General features: G+C 36.0%; 1 protein-coding gene and 1 pseudogene across 2 annotated transcripts; both read right to left on the bottom strand.

The window, feature by feature from the left end:
• Positions 1–236: 236 nt before the first annotated feature.
• LOC149234721 (aspartyl protease APCB1-like) lies at positions 237–5,346 on the bottom strand. The gene is made up of 7 exons (XM_089368354.1): positions 5,087–5,346; positions 4,468–4,701; positions 1,263–1,416; positions 1,102–1,190; positions 784–889; positions 514–586; positions 237–331 (listed from the first exon to the last, which is right to left on the bottom strand). The coding sequence occupies exons 1-7, from the start codon at positions 5,344–5,346 to the stop codon at positions 237–239; spliced, it is 1,011 nt and encodes a 336-aa protein (XP_089224480.1).
• A 1,325-nt stretch (positions 5,347–6,671) lies between these two features.
• Positions 6,672–8,641, bottom strand: LOC149234720 (ribonuclease 1-like; annotated as a pseudogene). The gene is made up of 5 exons (XR_016245858.1): positions 8,421–8,641; positions 8,228–8,312; positions 7,979–8,134; positions 7,466–7,662; positions 6,672–7,373 (listed from the first exon to the last, which is right to left on the bottom strand). The product of XR_016245858.1 is annotated as a ribonuclease 1-like (transcript).
• Between the last annotated feature and the right edge of the window lie 9,938 nt (positions 8,642–18,579).

The following is an 18,579-nucleotide window of genomic DNA, read 5'->3' as shown; positions in this document are numbered from 1 at the left end:
GTGATGTAGTACTGAGGATAAATTATGAAAGATTCCCTAAATGCAAGTTCATAAAAAATGTAGATGCAACTACTCCCTTATTTGACAAATAAAAAAATGCATCAATGGTGTACTTGGGAAGAGTCAGTTACTAGCTCTCATCTTGCCATATCTCTTACATGTACAAATTCAAAAGAAAAATAATAAAAACTGCACTAAATCCTATAGAAAAAGAATCAAAGGTAAAAGAAGAAGGTTCAGAACTTGGGAGGATTTTGGCAGTCTGAGCGAGCCCATCCAATTTGGTTTTTCTCATTGTCATAAACAACAAGGTGCTCTTGCAAAGAGATATCTGCAAAATGCAACACACTTTTGTTACTTTATCTTAATACAATCACCAACATGTAGATTAAGAACATGCCTTAACTGCTCTAGATACAAGCCCACCCAAGGTCATTCATGACATGCTTGTAGAAAAATCAGACTGACAAACACACAAACAAAAAGCAGCAAAACAATATGTTGTTTCATTACCTCCAAGAATATTCGTGTCCACATTACCGATTGCAATACCATTCAAGATTCCTGAGCAGACGTAACCTTTTTCCTGTGCATTGAAACTCATCCAGCAGTAATCTTTTTTTATCATAGCAATCATTAAGCTTAATGAATAAATAGCTTCTTCAATAATATCTTCTTTGGTAGACTCATAATGTTGATTCTTGAATGCTATCTCATGTTACAATCTCATCTAGTGGTAAAATACAGTTCTTATAGAGTATGTCAAAGCTTATGCATGATTACACTGATCACCAAATAACCTTCTGGGAAAATTTCCATTTGTTTTGCTCTGGCACTTCTAAACTTGAGTGTTAACAACTGAAAGTATGGTGCCGCCTTTGCAACAGAGCTGATACATTTCACAAAACTCAGGAAGCATTCAGGATACTAATATCTTTCTAATGGCCATAGTTTTTATAATTTGTACTCTAAATAATGCCAAGATGAAAAGGTTGACTTTTTGGCCATAGTTTTTATAATGTGTACTCTAAATAGGCCGGAGATTGAATTGTTGAAATCGAACTCACACTTGATTTTCAAAACTTAATCAAAACCATTTACCTGAACCTATTTTTCCCTCGCCAACGGAGTGGTAGGAATGAGTCCGATGAATCTTGTTCCAACTGATTCCTAGCTAGGTTTTCTTTAACCTATCAGCATTGCATTATTAGAAACAGACAAATTCCTTATAGTACAAGGGAAGGGTAATTTGTGATACTTACAGCTGAAACGAAAGCACTATAAGCTTGATTTGTGAAGTATGTGTAGGAGATACCACTATCAAATATTATTCTTCCTAGTCCTTTTCCATCTCCATCTTTGTCAAGGGGTTTGTTCCCAAACATCATCTGTGCAACCCCCACATCATAGTGTTTTCTATAAAACAAGAGAACAGTATGATAATAGAAGTTCACAGATTATTTTAAATAACAAATTAAATCAAGAACGTTTATTTTAAAGGGATTCCAAGTTCATTCTTAAAGCAGAAGACATGGGAGTTGTTTCTAACTAGAGGCCTATGATGCAACTCAGTGTCCCTAATACCTATGAATTATGGGCTAAATCTAAAATGCAAGATGCTACTGTAAGTAAATAGCAAACTGGCTTTAGGATGGGAATATACTTGTTAGAGAATATAGTTAACTCGTAGGAAATTATGGACTGAGCTTCAAGAACAGATCGAAATATATTGTTAGTGATGTACTTCTCCAAGGCTTAAACAGAATGGAGTTGCATGTTTTCATGCTGATGTTTCTGAAGGAAGGAATATTGTTGCAATGACGTCTCTTTACTTCATCTTTTTCTTAATAAATATGCCATAGGGTATATGATAATAATAAGTTCAGGTCTTAAACAAATACATCTCATACAAAGTGGTTCTTAGCTGATTAACAATTATCTTGCAACGGACATAGTTTTGCACCTACAAACAGATCATATAATGTGGAATGGACTAGAAAGCCTGTTGACAACATTTGTTTAGTAATTTGAGCTTAAATTGGACGTTAAGGAAGAAGTTATAGCCACCCATTCTATGAATCTATTTAAATGGAGTAATGGCTTCTTCAACAAGGATGGAGATAGTTACAAAAAGAAGAAAGAAGTAGCCTCTATTGGAAACCATTTTTCCTACAAGTTTCCTCTTGCTAAACATGGGAGTGAGCTACAAATAAAATAAACATAACAAGTAAATATGAATGGATAACAGTTATATATTCATAGTTGGGGAATCTATCATCTTTTGAAAGGGTCTTTGCACAATGTCTATTGATTATTCCCCTCCAAAATGTAAGCATCTTGGTCACATGATTGCATTATAGTTTATAACAAATGATAAATGGTCAGATAGAAACTAAGCAAGGAAAATGCATGCATTAATTCTAAAGTGTACAACATGGAGCTAAAACAATTAGTTATTCAACACTATACATTTGGTACCAACTTCCAAGTATAAGGCGGTAGGCTAAACATATTAAAAACATGAGCCATGGAAATGGCTGATAATATGAAAGGAGAAAAAAACAACTTGCTTGAAAGTAGAAAGAGTTTTTCATATATTTAACATTATGTATATTATAGAAGTAAAAGATGAATCTTTTATCATATTGTTCAAGTTCCTTTGGAGACGATGGTGAAAATGTTCTCATATTGTTATTCACATTTGTAATAACCTAAGATGGTCCTCGTCTTATTTGGTAATCTAACTCAAAATAGTTGGTATCTCTCTCTAAGATAGCTGAGGCAAATGAAATTTAAAAGGCCACAAATAAGAAGAAACCTTGATGAAGATCAAGCCTGCTAAGTTGCATGTGAAAAAACAACTGTTTAAGATCTTAAGCTGGAACTAATGTACAAACACTTGAGTGACAAATAGAAACATGGAATCTAGATCAATATCCTTCTCTAGGATAGCATGAGGCAAAGGAATGTTTCAAGACATCTGGAAGTTGGAACCTTAGATTTTTATATCAGAAAGGTCACAAAGAAAAGGAAGAACCTTGATGAATATTAAACCTGCTAAGTTGTATATGAGAAAAACATCTGATTAAGATCTTAAAATGGAACTATTGCACTTGGGTGACAACTAAAAACATGGAATCTAGCCTTTGACAATTTTTAATTAGTCATTATCAAAACAAGATGAAAGAATGTAGTAAATGATATTTATAGACAATATCCACACTAAAGAATAGTTAGACAGAAAATGAGATGCTAATATATATGTCACATAAAATGTGTAACAAAAATGAAGGTGGCATTGTTTATTTTGGGAAATGCTAATCTATTTACAAGCGTTTCAGGTATTTTTGTTCCAAGGCATGGAAGTAACCTTTAAGGAAAATCAAAGAGAAATATGTAAAGATGGGATTATACAATGTGATACAAACCAAGTCATTTGTAGATAAATTGTAGAAGAGGAAGATCTATGGTTTATATGTTAAGCTAAATGTGCAACTCTGAGTAGAAGCTATGGGTTCATACTATCACCTCAATGTACTATTATGGGTATTATTCTTCTCTTGAAATTGATGTAACTATTTTATCTCTATTTAATAATCCTCGTTGTTGTTCAGCTATGGAAATCTCTTTTGAAAAAGGGTTCAATAAGATGCTAGTGTTGTTCATGGGGCAACTCGGACTGTCAGAACTTAGACCTATGACAACATGGAGAGGAAGAAATACTCAGAGAAAATGCAGGGTTAGATAGCCTAAAAAATCTCTTCCTATACAGAATCCAGATTGCTGTGGAGACTTGAGGAAGGGATGGAATAACATCAAGAGAAAACTATCAAGATTCAAAACTAGTTTAGATAGACGAAGAAGGACAATAGTTTTGGTGCTGTATCTCAGGGTACAGAAACCAGAATTACAGGAATTAACAGCAGATGTGTCTGAGAAAGTTGAAAACTCTAGGAGACCGTTTGTCTGTAAAACAGAACACAAAATGAAGATGAAGAACAACATTATGAATATTCTGAATCCTAAAATGACCATCGGGTGGATCTGGAGGAATTTCGTCCCATCCATATAATCAAGACTATAGATGAATAACCTTATCCAAACTTTCCATCGTTCTTATACTGAAGCATGTTAAAGGACAGAAAATGGGAGCTCATACAATTTACACAAATTTTGGGTCAATTAAATAATCAGCACAACGAATTCAAAACAAGAGGGCTCTGCTGATTCAGAGAATTCAAGATTAGCAGTTCAGTGAGGCTAAGAAGTGAATTTATACTATGTTCCTTGAGGTTGAAATTAAACGTGAATTCTGCTATGTGATGAACTAGGATTTGGTGCCTATTATATTGATGAAATTTTTGTGTTGAGGGTTACTTTTATGAAATATGTCGAGAAAGATTCTACTTGATTATTCTTAACTTTAAAATAAAAAGACAGCAGAGAGTGGATTTAATTTGATCTTACGTGGATGGCTTGCCAAGCATGGGAACCCAATTCATGGATGAGGTGGATACAAGATCATCACCAAAGAACATGTATCCCCCTCCTTGTCCTCTTCCAGAAATACAGTGACCTATCACATTCTTGACGTGGCCTTGCTTTGCCCATTGAGATGGAAGACTTGCCATACCACTTCCAAGACCCAAAACACCATCCATGTGTGTCACTGCCAAAGATCCCTGCTGGTTATATCCACACCTGTCATAAAAAACATCTATGAACATGGGTGATCACCTCAATTTATTTTTATGCCCATCACGACCAGTAAGGTCTTCACCTGAAACACTTTTTCCATTTTCTTTTTCTACATCCTCCACACCAAGACGATCTATCAAGCCTTATTAAAATATGCAGTGACATTTTCTGGATAATCAAGATTATCAGATTCCATAATTCAGTAATTTTTCTACATCCTCCACACCAGGACGGTCTATCAGGCCTTATTAAAATATGTAGTGACATTTTCTGGATAATCAAGATTATCAGATTCCATAATTCAGTAATTTTCACAGTTTTAAAAGTTGTTTGAAAGAAATGAATTCCACTTGACACAAACAAATTAACTAAAAGAAGCAACACATACCCAAAAACAGAATTTGTTGGCACCCAACCTCCATTGGTGAGATTGGTGAGAAAGGCCCAAACAGTGTCTCTAACAAGGAATCCTAGAGAATAGCTATGATCGGCATAATCAATATCATAATCGCACTGTTGAGACATTCGTTTGTGGTTGTGATTATGACCACTTCCTTCCTGCACAGCGGCACACAGAGAATCGGTGCTTGGCACCAGGGAGCCTTTCTTTAGCTTGTACAACTGATGTGATCCCGGCACAGAAGACATAACCCTCTCATGTTGTCTCAAACTACAGAAACCAAGATAGAATGAATTCAAGAAATAAAAAGTGTCCATTGGTGACCCAAAAGCTGAGAGTGCATATAGTCAAATACATCCATTACAGTAACTCAAGGAAGTGCCTAAGACATATCCAAGAGAAAAATGCAGAAAGACAACTAACAGAACATACAACAAATGCAGCCCATGATGCAGATGCTAACAAGTAGAAAACAACTTTCATATGCACCAATTGGGTCCTGCCAAGCACCATGAATATCTAGAAATCTAGCATGCTCAATGCCAGATTGGAATGCATGCTTAAACAAAAAGAAAGCAATGCATGGGCTCCTGACCCAAAATACAGAGCTAATAACTTGGCTTATAAACCCATGATAACAACATAAATCCCACTGCCCAAAACGGTATTCACATGCAAATAAATCCACTCCATTCATAGAAAGAACCTCGAAAGTGATGAACCCTAGGACCCTGAAATTACCCCAAAAAGCCCATAAGATCGGTTAAAAACTATATAACCATCCAGAATTCAATGTCCAACACTGTTAAAACCCTTTAGTCTCATAGATCATTAAACCACATTAATGGCACCACTTAGTCATCAAAAACTGCAAGGATTTACTCTCATACCTTAACGCCTCCTGAAGAATGAAGAAAAGGGTTTCAAAAACATTTCTTATGAATCACATCAAAATTTTTGAAATTAAACCCTACATAATATTTAATTCCAGCATGTTAAAAAACATTTCTTATGAATCTCTAGGGATTTCTGTTCTGCAATCCTGAAGTGTCTCAACTGTCACAAAACCTTAAAGAAAATTTTGAAATCTAATGTCCACGAAACCTAAAACACAGACCACTTTATGCTCAACAGGTAGAAAGCTTGGAACATTTAATCTGCCCCTTCATCTTGAGCTTTGACAAAGGCTTCTTCCTCAACTTTGTGACCAGCAACACTTTCTGTCTCACCATAGACTGGTAAATGGGCTTCAGAATCATCTTTTCTTTTTCCAAGAACATTGTCTTTGCTGGTCTCTGCTGTCTCCTGCTCCTTTGTCTTTGCCATTCCTAACATGCATATTGAATTTATATTTTTCTTAAATGCTCAAGACAAGAAAGGCCTGAGCAGAAGGTTGGAAAAAAAAAAATCAAAAACCACTTTAGCCTTGAGTGATTTAAAAAGTATCGGAAGGAAAAAATTGAAAAAAAATAAAAAATTCTTTAAACAAGATAAAAATAATCTGGTTTCTCTGCGAAATTCTTTCAGAATTCAAGTTTGGAATTTAACTATACATAAACTATGACTAGTATAGTAAACTATGACCAATACAAACACGATTTTCTGCAATTCCTTGAAGCAAGCTCTGAAGCAGTGCATTATCGTCTAAATGTATAAAATATTGCCCTGTTTTGTAAATTTTCGAGCAGCGAGAAAACACACAGAATAAAACCCTAACCTTACTCGGCCTGTCTCCGATCACTTCAGAAAATAGCTCAAATTGGAAGGTTGAAACAACAAACAGGCTGTCAAAACAACCATGTCATACCCTGCCATGGCCTAGACACCTCCTGGACTCTGTTTCCATAATCAGTGCGACGGACCGCTTCTTTGTTCAATTCTTCTCAATGACAGCTTTGAGGAATCAAGGGGCCGACCTGACTGAACAAACCCTTGGCCCTAAAAATTTGACAGATGAAAGAAATGCTCACTGTGGAGAGCTAATGATCCTCTGTTCCATTAGTATTGTTTTTGCTTGTGAAAGCTTCTTGGATCTTGTGATCGTTGTCCCAAAAAGGAGGAAATACAAGCATGGAAGGGCAATTGTTGTGCGGGTAAAAGGGGCATTCGATAATAGTGAAAGCGTCCCATTTATCAACACATACATACAACTGATATAGTTGATGCTCTCTCTCCTCACTTCTGTTGCATTCGATTCTTGGCAGTTGTCCAGTGCTTTCTCTAATGGCTTATTTGATATTCTTCAAACTGTATTCTCTTCCGTTAGGTTTAATACCTATAAACAAACTACCAATTACTATTACAAATCTAAATACTGATTTTGTATGAAAGAATTAATTTGGCAGCGGTCTCGTGGTATCTGATCACCTGCTTCTTTAAGCACCCCAAGAATGTCCTTATTTTCTCTCAAGGAAAGAGCTAACTCAAAGTATGAATGCTCATCAAGATTGAGAGAGCAAGTGTCGCGCTTCTCCCATTCGTGCCCCCAGAATTTGTGTCCATCACTTGCTAGGATAGCTTAAAGAATCCCAATATTTGTTCAGTTCTTCCTTCAGATCTGAAATCTCTAAATTCTCTCACAATACATAAAATCCGGCCATGATCATATAAGTCAAACATTATAATAATAATAATAATAATATCCATTAGGTCACAGCCAAGCCAGACACCAAATTGGTGTATGAGACCCCCTTGTTTGTGGGACAAGGGACCCACCTCCACGCAACGATTTGACTGCTAAGTCTACGAAGGCATACATACTCTACCCCCCTCTGGTTTTGAACCTGTGACCTCTTAGAAGGAAACACATGCTCTTAACCATTAGGCCCACTCAAGCTATATTTTATTACCATGCATGGAAAAGTATAGAGTGAGCAGCACCTTTGAGTAATCGAATTCTCTGGAAGAATCATAGAACTGTGGACATTTCCCGTCGCTATAATTGGGCCAGAGACCATGAATGGAAAATTCGGAAGCAGGCTTTCCTGTGTGAGGGTAACAGCATCCTCTACGCGTATCACAGTATGAACCAGGCCACTGCATTTACAAGAAATTGATTTCCATTAACATACACTACGAGAAAGAATACTGAAGCAGAAAAGGAATTTGATGTTCAGAATGAATATATACCTGTTGCACGAAATAATAGAAATCCAAGGATCTCGCAATAACACCAGTGAAATAGCACTCAAATATGATGAGCACCAAAATTATACTTCAGAGGAAAACCAGGTCGGGTATTTCAAATCCCCCTTCAGATCTTCTAATACATCACTATCAGATTTGCATATGGAAAGGCAGGTAGCCCACCAGGAGCACGAACTTTGCAGGGCCAGATGCTGGCCTTGGTTGCATCGTATCCAGAGGGTAATCACCTACAGTGAAACATATGACAATGTGTTGCACGCTGTGTGGAGAAGGTCCTCGGGTATGAACTGTTCTCACAGCGCACTGAGGCAGATCGCCATTTTCGTCTACTGGTTCTCCGACTTCCGGTGACATGAACCCATTTTCGTCTACTGGTTCTCTGACTTCCGGTGACATGAACCTTGGTTCTCAGAGTTCCGGTGACATGTGATCCAACGGTTCAACCTTTCTCAATCGTCTAACATATAATCTAACGGTATTTAAGGGTGACAGATAGACAACAAAGGGAGTTCATTTCAGAGGGAACGCCTTACGGCGTAATGAATGGAAACGTTTTGTATTTTTGGCGTTGCATGTTGCAATATAACAAATTAACGTTTAGGAAATATTAATAATGGACCTTTCAAATTAATGTTTAAGAAATATTGGTAAATGTCTTACAAAGGGTGTTTCCTATTATTTTTAAATATGCTTTCTGATGTCTTAGTAGAGTTCTTAAGAGTGCCTTCCTAAGCTCTCAAAGGACGTAAGGTATTGTATACGACTCATAACCGTGCGAAAATGGTGCTAGGGTTTGTGAGAGGTTCCTCTGAGCCCTTTTATTCTTCGTGCATGTAGCATCAACTTTTCTGATTTGATGTTCTTCTTTACACGCGTTACAATTGTAATAATAGGGTGAGTTCTTGCATGTTGTTGTTATGCTATGTGTAGTTTGACCATACATGGAGTATTATATTGTTGATATGTATTTTCCATTTCCAAGTGTTAAAACTTGGAATACCTCGTACTTTCTGTGTAGGTTTAGTTTACCATGTGAATGTAAAATCTCCTTTCAAGATAACTTTTAGGAGATATTGGTATCTCAAGGTTACTTTTCTCGTTATTTTTATTTATGTTTTATTTTATGTCCAAGTAGCACAGTCCTTAAGGATGCCTTCCTAAGCTCTCATAGGATGGAAGGGATTCATGCCATAATTGTACAATATTAATGGTAGGGTTTCTCAGAGGTTCCTCTCAGCCCTTCTCTCTTTCATGTGTGTGGCATCAACTTCTTCAATTTGATGCTCTACTTTACACATATGAAAATTATATCAACAAGGTGAAATATCTCATGGTGTTGATCTTGTGTTATGTGTGGAGTTTGAGCATACAGGGAGCCCATCTATGCTACACTAGTGGTTGGAGTACATTCTTAATGGTTTGAGCTTCTTGGAAGGTAAATTTCTTCCTATAGTGGTTGATCCTTTGATGCATTTAACGGTTGGGTATATTTCCCTTGATTTAGGGTGTGAGTTCATTATTGCATTCTTCACGCTTGTGTAAGCCCTAATAGTTAGGGATGCATTTAACAGTTAGTTATGTTTCTCTTGATTTAGCAGTAACTTCGTTACTACATTCCTCATACTCATGTAAACACTAATAGTTGCTTTGTACAAATATTATTGTGTGTTCTTCTATTGCAAAAGAAACTATTGAAAGTTGTATGTCAGATGATGTAAACATAAACTTATTAGAGTGGTTATTTGTGCCTTCTTTGTAAGCTCGATGCTCCGCCTCTTTTAGTCTTGGATTTGTTAGCCAAAAGGTCAAATATTTCCTTCAGTTTGCGTTAACTATGTTATACGGTATCATTAGTTTTGAACCTTGCTTCTGTATTAACTCGACCATTGATCTATTCTTTCTTTTCCATGTTCTTTCCTTTTCCATCTCAACCCTCTCTTTCCATTGGCCTCATTACATCATTAGTTTCAATGCATTTTTCCTTTCAAATAGTATTTGTGGAGTAATGGGGCTGTATTTAAGGGTCGAGCTTACTCTGAAGGCACTTACTTTGATGCCACCAATGAAGGCTAAGTTATGAGTGTTGAGGACATGATATGTTTTTGTAGTTTCTTGTTTGACTTGGTTCTTAATGTTCAATGTTTTATGTTATTGGCTATGAAATTATGATTATTATGGGTATTTTCCAGTCCCAAAGCCTTCTTTATTTTCTCGAGGGAAAGTAGCAATTAGACATATTTTTGGTATAGATGGCATCATCATCTTAACATTTTCCTAAGCCTGTTTTTATGTGTCACTGCCACTGGAGTCCTAAGAATGAGTTAATGACCATTTCAATTTAGACTTCTTAAATTGGTGTTACCGCATTTTCATTTTGTTTTTCTTCAAAATTTGTTATTTGTGTGTTGATAATAAGTTCGTTGGATGTACTTTACTTATGGTGGTGGACCGTACAAATGGGCACCGCTCAGTGGTCATCAAATTTTGTGATCGGAAATTCCTAAAATTTGAGTGGTTGATTGCCCCTGCATCACTCATTCCCACTTTGAAAGGGCACTACTCATTGGCCATCAAATTTTGTGATCAAAGATCACAAGATTTGGGTGTTTGATTGCCATAATAAATATTATGGGAAGAAGTTGTAATCCATTATTAAAATTTTCTAAAGAAAACTTACTATTGGCTTTATCAATGTTATAACTTGTTTTATCAGTGTTTTCACCAAATTTCCGAACCCACAACACAGATTTATCCCTTGTAATTTATGTTCTTATGAAAACTTAACAAATTTGGTGTAGCACTTGATCTTGAAGTAGTTCCCTGGGAAAATCATGTACTGCCATTGAATATTTTTTAAACAACTTCCAACATTCATTTATGAATTAGTAGCTACTCAATACACATTGTAACCACCATTGATTATTTTGAGGAGCTGATATGGCATTCACTACCAAGTTAGGAAGCCTACTCACGCAATCTGTAACTAAACATGTCAATTCAACTCATTCTATAATATATGTGTTAGCCATATACAATGCATTTCAATGCATGTCCTCTAACATTTTTGTCGGAAGTAAGCATAAGAAGATAAAGGACCATCGTGCCCAGCCATTGTGCCCAAGCTCAGTAATCACTTATTTGCTAGTTGTGGGCCAGTGGTCAGGGTCAAGGTCGAGGAGGGGGGGGGCCAGTGACTTATTCACACCCGACTTGAGGTCGGTGTCAAGGACTTCTTCTTATTCGCTAAGCCTTCTCTCGAACGAACTCTGACATCTGACTACTGGAGGCACCCTGGATGCAAGGTTTGTAGAAATTTTGAATAATATGACACATATTCATAGAGATTATCCCAATTATACACTATTTCGAAATACATGCATAATACATAACCTCCTCTACGTTGATCATCAATTTACAAAAGCAGAAACAATAACATGCGCACATAGAAGCATCAATCACACATATCAACACTGTATTTTCCCGGGGAAAGCATCTCGCTAAAAAACCCAACTATCTGTATATTTTATTGATTGAGAACATGTAACAAACATAGTACAATACTCCTCACAAGTATCCAACACTATCTCCACTTGTTACACACAATACAACTCAGATCTAATTTCCAAATCTCCTCCGTTGCTTGCCTGCCTCCACTGCATAATACTGCAAGAGAATGAATGAGAATGGATGATCCAAACTCCTATTTACCTTGTGAAAATCTCCCACACTGTAAATCACGTGAGCACAAGCTATATTTCACTTGGTATATGCCCACACTACGCAGAGATCATTGGTATAACTCAATCCCATGCATGTGCACAATCTCATGCACAACTGATAGCAATCTCAACCTCTAACACCTGTCTCCACTGAATTGTACATGCACTGAGTTAACTGATGTATTCTTCAGTTGCATTATGAGTTAATAATTAGTGAATTAATTAATAACTAATTCACACAACTCATCACTTAGTCTATTGATCAGTTAGACTAAATACAACCAGTTCAACTAAGTCAAACTGAGCACAACTCCATTAACTGCTCATCTAACTCCACAGAACTCAACCACATGAGTTCTAATTGATGTCCTGCATGCAATAGCTCAACTGACCGACAAACAAAGCGTATTTCCTTCTGACAGCTGCATGTGCCACATCTGTAGCTCAAACTGAAGTGCTCCAAGAGGATAAGATAAAGTTTATAGTCTAAATATTATTATGAGACAATAATATTTGACTTTTCTATTTTTGACTAGCAGTCTAAAAATAGACTCTGATCACTCCTACTGTGATCACTCTTGCTGTGATCACTCTTGTTGTGATCACTCCTGCTGTGATCACTCTTGATGTGATCCAAAAATAGACTTTGCGCCATAATTTTCCTGTGGGCCCACTTAGTGAAGGTGACTCCTTTCCACTAAGCTCCATCATCTTGTTGCATTCTCAACAAGCATTTCTTGTTGCACACTTTTCAACACTCCCTCTCAACAAGAAAGGCTTCCTCTCAAACCCAATCCTGTAACTCTGGAATGTTCTGCATGCACACATCTTCCCGGTCCACTTTACTCCAACAACACTTGGAACAAAAACACTCCCAACTGACCACTTTGTTGGGCTAGGAACATACTCTGATGCTGAAGCTCTACCTGCTGCTGACAAGTGCTCCCTCTCTAACATCTGCGCTACTGCAACATCTTCATGCATCTCGCACCATTGCACACCTCTCTGTGCCACCTAGCACTATGAAAAACACTTGTGCCTCTTGCATTGTTGTAGCCTTCATGCTATGCATTGTCTTGCGATTCCCTGCACTGTCGCTCTCTCTACCGCTCCATCTACATCTGTCTCTACCCAATCAGTGAGTTCCTGCTACTACACATCAGGGCTCCCGTAGCAAGGTCTCATCCAAGAGATTGGGTACCTCAAGGATCCTGCCCCTCCTCCTTGGGACGATCAAACCACATCACCCCACCTCCTACCTGGAGGTATGGCTGCATACGATCCCTCAACCCACCTAGCTCGAAGTTTCCCCCCACTGGAGGTCTCTGCATGAGTAGATGTCTCTACTTGATCTCCTCTCAGCTTCCCTTGTTGTGGCTGCTCCACAACCTCCTGAAGCTGCTGCACCAATCGTGGCTTCTCCACAATCATCTGAGACTTCTTCTGGTTTTGCATGTTAAGAGGTAATATACGCTCCCTCTCAACCACCAAGTCTCCATCAGTTGCCTCACTGGTCAAGGCTTTGCATGCATCTTGAACCTCAAGAGCATACAAGTTCTTGACTCGTGAACCAATCTGCTTCACCTGTCTACTGATTATGTGTCTAAGGAAAACCTTTCCCTTACTGAAGACAACATCATATCCTCTGTCTTCCAGCATCACGATCGACACCAAGTTTCTCTTCAGTCCTGGTACATACTTGACATCGGTCAAGGTAAGGCGAGCTCCATGCTCCCTCTGAAAAATAACCGTGCCTACACCTGAGACACTATACTTCTCATCATTACCCATCCCTATGAGTATCTGGAGATCATTCTCCTCCAAAGTACTGAACAAACTTTTGTCCCCGGTCATGTGGAAAGAATCTCCACTGTGAAGAAACCAACCACTTCCCACCATGGATGAAACCATGCATGCGAAGAGTGTGAAGTCCAACTCAAACTGTGAAGCAAGTGAGGTTGCCTCACCTTCAGATCCTTCCGTGGATCCCTTCTTGGACTTCTTCTTTGGGCAATTAGTAGCATAATGGCCCAACTCATGACAACGAAGGCATCTCATCTTTGACTTGTCAACCTTCTTCCCATCATTGGAAGAACTGGATTTGGAAAGAGAACCCTTCACCTTCCCCTTATTCACCTTACTCGCTAAGGCACAGTTCTCCTCATCATGCATAGATGAAGAACTGTCTCTGGTGTGCCGTCTAATCTCCTCTTGCACAAGATCCGACCAAAGTCTCTCCCATCCTGGCAATTTCTCCCTTCAATTCACCGAGTCCTGGTAGCTATGCCAACTCTTAGGAAGGCCAAGGAGTGCTAGACTCACCATATCCTCATCCTCAACAGTTACCCCCACACTTCCCAGCGCATCCCGACATTGGGTGAACTTCGTGAAATACTGGGGCATATTGTCTCCATTCTCACACTTAATGTTTCTAAGTTTATTCTTGAGCGCCATTCCACTAGCTCAAAACTCAACCGCTTCTGATCTAAAATTCGTGAGAACAAAGTATTTCTTGTTCAGAGATCGACTGTATGGGAATTCACCGGATATCTCACCTTCCAAAAGAAGGATGAATCCAGAGGCTACCTGGCCCAATCACAGACTTTGCTTGAAGAAATAAATTGTAAACATTTTCTGAATAGTAGATTTGATGATCAATACAACACTGGTATCATGTAGAACTTCTTCTAAAAATCAGCTCGCTCTGATACCATGTAGACATTTTGAATAATATGACACATATTCACAGAGATTATCTCGATTATACACTATTGCGGAATACATGCATAATACATAAACTCTTGTACGTTGATCATCAATTTACAGAAGTAGAAACAATAACATGCGCACATAGAAGCATCAATCACACATATCAACACAGTATTTTCCTGGGGAAAGCATCTCGCTAAAAACCCCAACTATCTGTATATTATATTGATTGAGAACATGTAACAAACATAGTACAATACTCCTCACAAGTATCCAACACTATCTCCACCTGTTACACACAATACAGCTCAGATATGATCTCCAAATCTCCTCCGCTGCTTGCCTGCCTCCACTGCACAATACTGCAAGAGAATGAATGAGAATGGCTGACCCAAACTCCTATTTACCTTGTGAAAATCACCCACACTATAAATCACGTGAGCAAAAGCTATATTTCACTTGGTATATGCCCACACTACGCAGAGATCATTGGCATAACTCAATCCCATGCATGTGCACAATCTCATGCACAACTGATAGCAATCTCAACCTCTAACACCTGTCTCCATTGAATTGTACATGCACTGAGTTAACTGATGTATTCTTTAGTTGCATTATGAGTTAATAATTAGTGAATTAATTAATAACTAATTCACACAACTCATCACTTAGTCTATTGATCAGTTAGATTAAATACAACTAGTTCAACTAAGTCAAACTGAACACAACTCCATTAACTGCTTATCCAACTCCACAGAACTCAACCACATGAGTTCTAACTGATGTCCTGCATGCAATAGCTCAACTGACCCACAAAGAAAGCGTATTTCCTTTTGACAGCTGCATGTGCCACATCTGTAGCTCAAACTGAAGTGCTCCAAGAGGATAAGATAAAGTTTATAGTCTACATATTATTATGAGACAATAATATTTGACTTTTCTATTTTTGACTAGTAGTCTAAAAATAGACTCTGATCACTCTTACTGTGATCACTCCTGCTGTAACCACTCCTGCTGTGATCACTCTTGCTGTGATCCAAAAATAGACTTTGCGCCATAATTTTCCTGCGGGCCCACGTAGTAGAGGCGACTCCTTTCCACTAAGCTCCATCATTTTGTTGCATTCTCAACAAGCATTTCTTGTTGCACACTTTTCAACAAGGTTGAAATCGGGCTATGTAATGACTTCATAATATGAAGAAATTTCTATGGGCCGACCTCCGACCTCCCACAAAATCCAAATCAAAGAATAAAAAACCTAATTTACAAGATTCAAATTTAAGTATAAAAAAACCACTCATTTAATTCCTGTAATCGTCAAAAAAATATTTGTCATAAAACATAAATGAATACAACCAAAATTCAAAACCCTGTCTTATTTCACTAAAATATACCATAAAAATTAATATCACGCAAGTATCAAGCAATATAATCCACATTCTCAAAAAAACAACAATACCTAGCCAATTTTAAATTTTTGGTCACATGCACATAAATCTAGAGAATCATAAATGAAAAAATAAAAACCAAATAATGCACTCAAATTTATCAACGGTAAACCTCACCGAGCCAAATATCCATAAATTATTCGATCTGAGAGAAATACCAAATATATAAATTCCATAGAGGAGGAAAAATGTTTCAAACAATAGCGGAAATAAGGAATTTACAAACGTTTCAAACAACAAAATTCACAATCAAATGCAAGTATGTTAAACTGTACAAAGAATGACCACATGTTAGTATTTTGTGCTAGGATTTCAAATTAGCAACTAATTAGAGAAGTGCGAGAATTTTATTGTCGAATGCTATTATTTTAGTGTAGAAATGCGAGGAGTTTGAGCTATGATTTTTTTTAGCTAAAAAATCTTTTCTTGTCGAACTATGAGAATTTTAATAATAAAATGTGCCTTTTGCTCCACTTGCTTTGGTTTTTCCATTGCTACACAACTTTAGTTAGCAAAGTGGATCAACATATAAAAGGGAAAATATTAAAAATCAGTTAGCAAAGTGGATCAACATATTAAAAGGGAAAATATTAAAAATTAATAAGTTTTTGTTGAAAAATAAAGTTGATAGAAAAATTGTCTCGAAAGTTATAGAAATTCTAGTTATATTTAGAGAAAATCTAGCAAGGATTTTTGTAAATCCAAGTTATAGTTGTTAAACATCAAAATTTTAGGTGTTTTAGACGTTTTTGATGGTGCTGAATCCATTTCCACCATCAAAAACACGATTCAAACACTACCTCTACAAGATTTTTTGAAATTTTTTTGCTCGGATTCCAGACACTTTTGACCGTCCGGGCAATTCCTCCGCCTCAATAGACGACTCCTTTAATATTCAATATTTGTGTGCGTGGGGCAGTGGATTGAATTTATATGGTGCATTGAGGTTGGGTGTTATAGGAGTCGGTTGTGTCGCTGAGTCCGCAAGGAAGAGAGAAGGTCGACCTTTGACGTCATAGTTGGGTTCGACTTTCAAATTGGCACAATGGGGGTACAACAAGGAAGCCCGATCCCAACCTCACGTTTTGGGCAGCTAGTCAGTTAGTCGGCTCATTATTTAAGAGCGTGAGGAACTTGATCTGATTAGTAAATTTAATAATTTAAAATTTTAGAAATTTTAATTAATTTTAAAGTAAAATAAGCTTAAAATTGCTCTCTTCACTTGAACACTTGTTGCTATATCATTTCCATGTGAATCATTATTTTTTATTTTTTTGGTATCTATTCTTAAATTATTTGTAATATTATTCAAATAAATATTAAAAAAAATTCTCCCAGATAATTTTTCCTAATATACATTTCAATATATTTTTTGCATACGCTTTGATATACTTTTTTTGTTATTTAAAATCAATTATTTTAAAGCTATGGAAGCTATGGACACTTTCAAAATTAAAATATATATATATATATATATATATATATATATATATATATATATATATATAAATTTTCAATCAAATCTTTTTATTTCAAATAATTTCATATTTACACATATCATTTCAACCAAATAAACTAAATGTACACAATTCATGTATGCAAATAAGTAGTGACATGCTAGGCCATGGCTCTTGTTTTTCTCCTTTTGTTTTGTTTTGTTTTTATTCTTAACCTTTTTACTATTCCTTCTAACTTTTTATTGTTTATCTTTTTCCTAATTATAACTTTTAGTTGTTTTATTTATACATTATATCATTGATTTATTTATATTTATAATTTATATTATTTATTATTGATATATAAATGCTTAATATTTTTAACTATCTAAATATTTCATTCTCTATTATATTATAATTTTGATGGTTTAGTCCTTTGAATACTAGTTTTTTCATTTTTTCTTTATTATTTACCATAATTTTTAGTTTAATAAAATATTTAATTATTTTAATATTTTTAAATTATTAATATTTTAATGTTTTAGTTTTCTATTATAATTATTTTCTCTAATTTAGTCTTTTCACTTTTTAAATAATATTGACCTTTTTTTTCGACATTTATTTTTATTTTTTGAATCAAATTTATAAATTTATTTAGGTTTTTAAAATGTGAATTAGTTGTTATTTCTTAAATTTTTTTTTTTTTTTTTTTATTAATTTAGATTTAGATTTACTTTTTATAATATATTTTTATTTTTTAGATTCTTGGTAGTTAATTGACTTACATTTTCTCTTTTGATTCTTTATTATTTAATTTTTATCTACTCTCCAAATTAATTTATTTATAATTTTTTTTAATATTTTAATTTACTTTTTAATATATTATTCTAAAACATTCATTTTTAATAAATATTATATTGCATTATTTTTATTTAATTTGATGTCAAGGTGTGATTCTCCATCTTGTATTGATGAACCACACTAAATGATTTGAAACATGTTGACAAAATATTTTTGATGTG

The sequence above is a fragment of the Pinus tabuliformis genome, chromosome 8 (assembly GCF_031772625.1).
Source record: "Pinus tabuliformis cultivar Carrire ecotype Pingquan chromosome 8, CPIR1, whole genome shotgun sequence".
NCBI lineage: Eukaryota > Viridiplantae > Streptophyta > Pinopsida > Pinales > Pinaceae > Pinus > Pinus tabuliformis.
The sequence above is the reverse complement of the archived record's forward strand: the minus strand, read 5'-3'. Positions and strand labels throughout refer to the sequence as shown.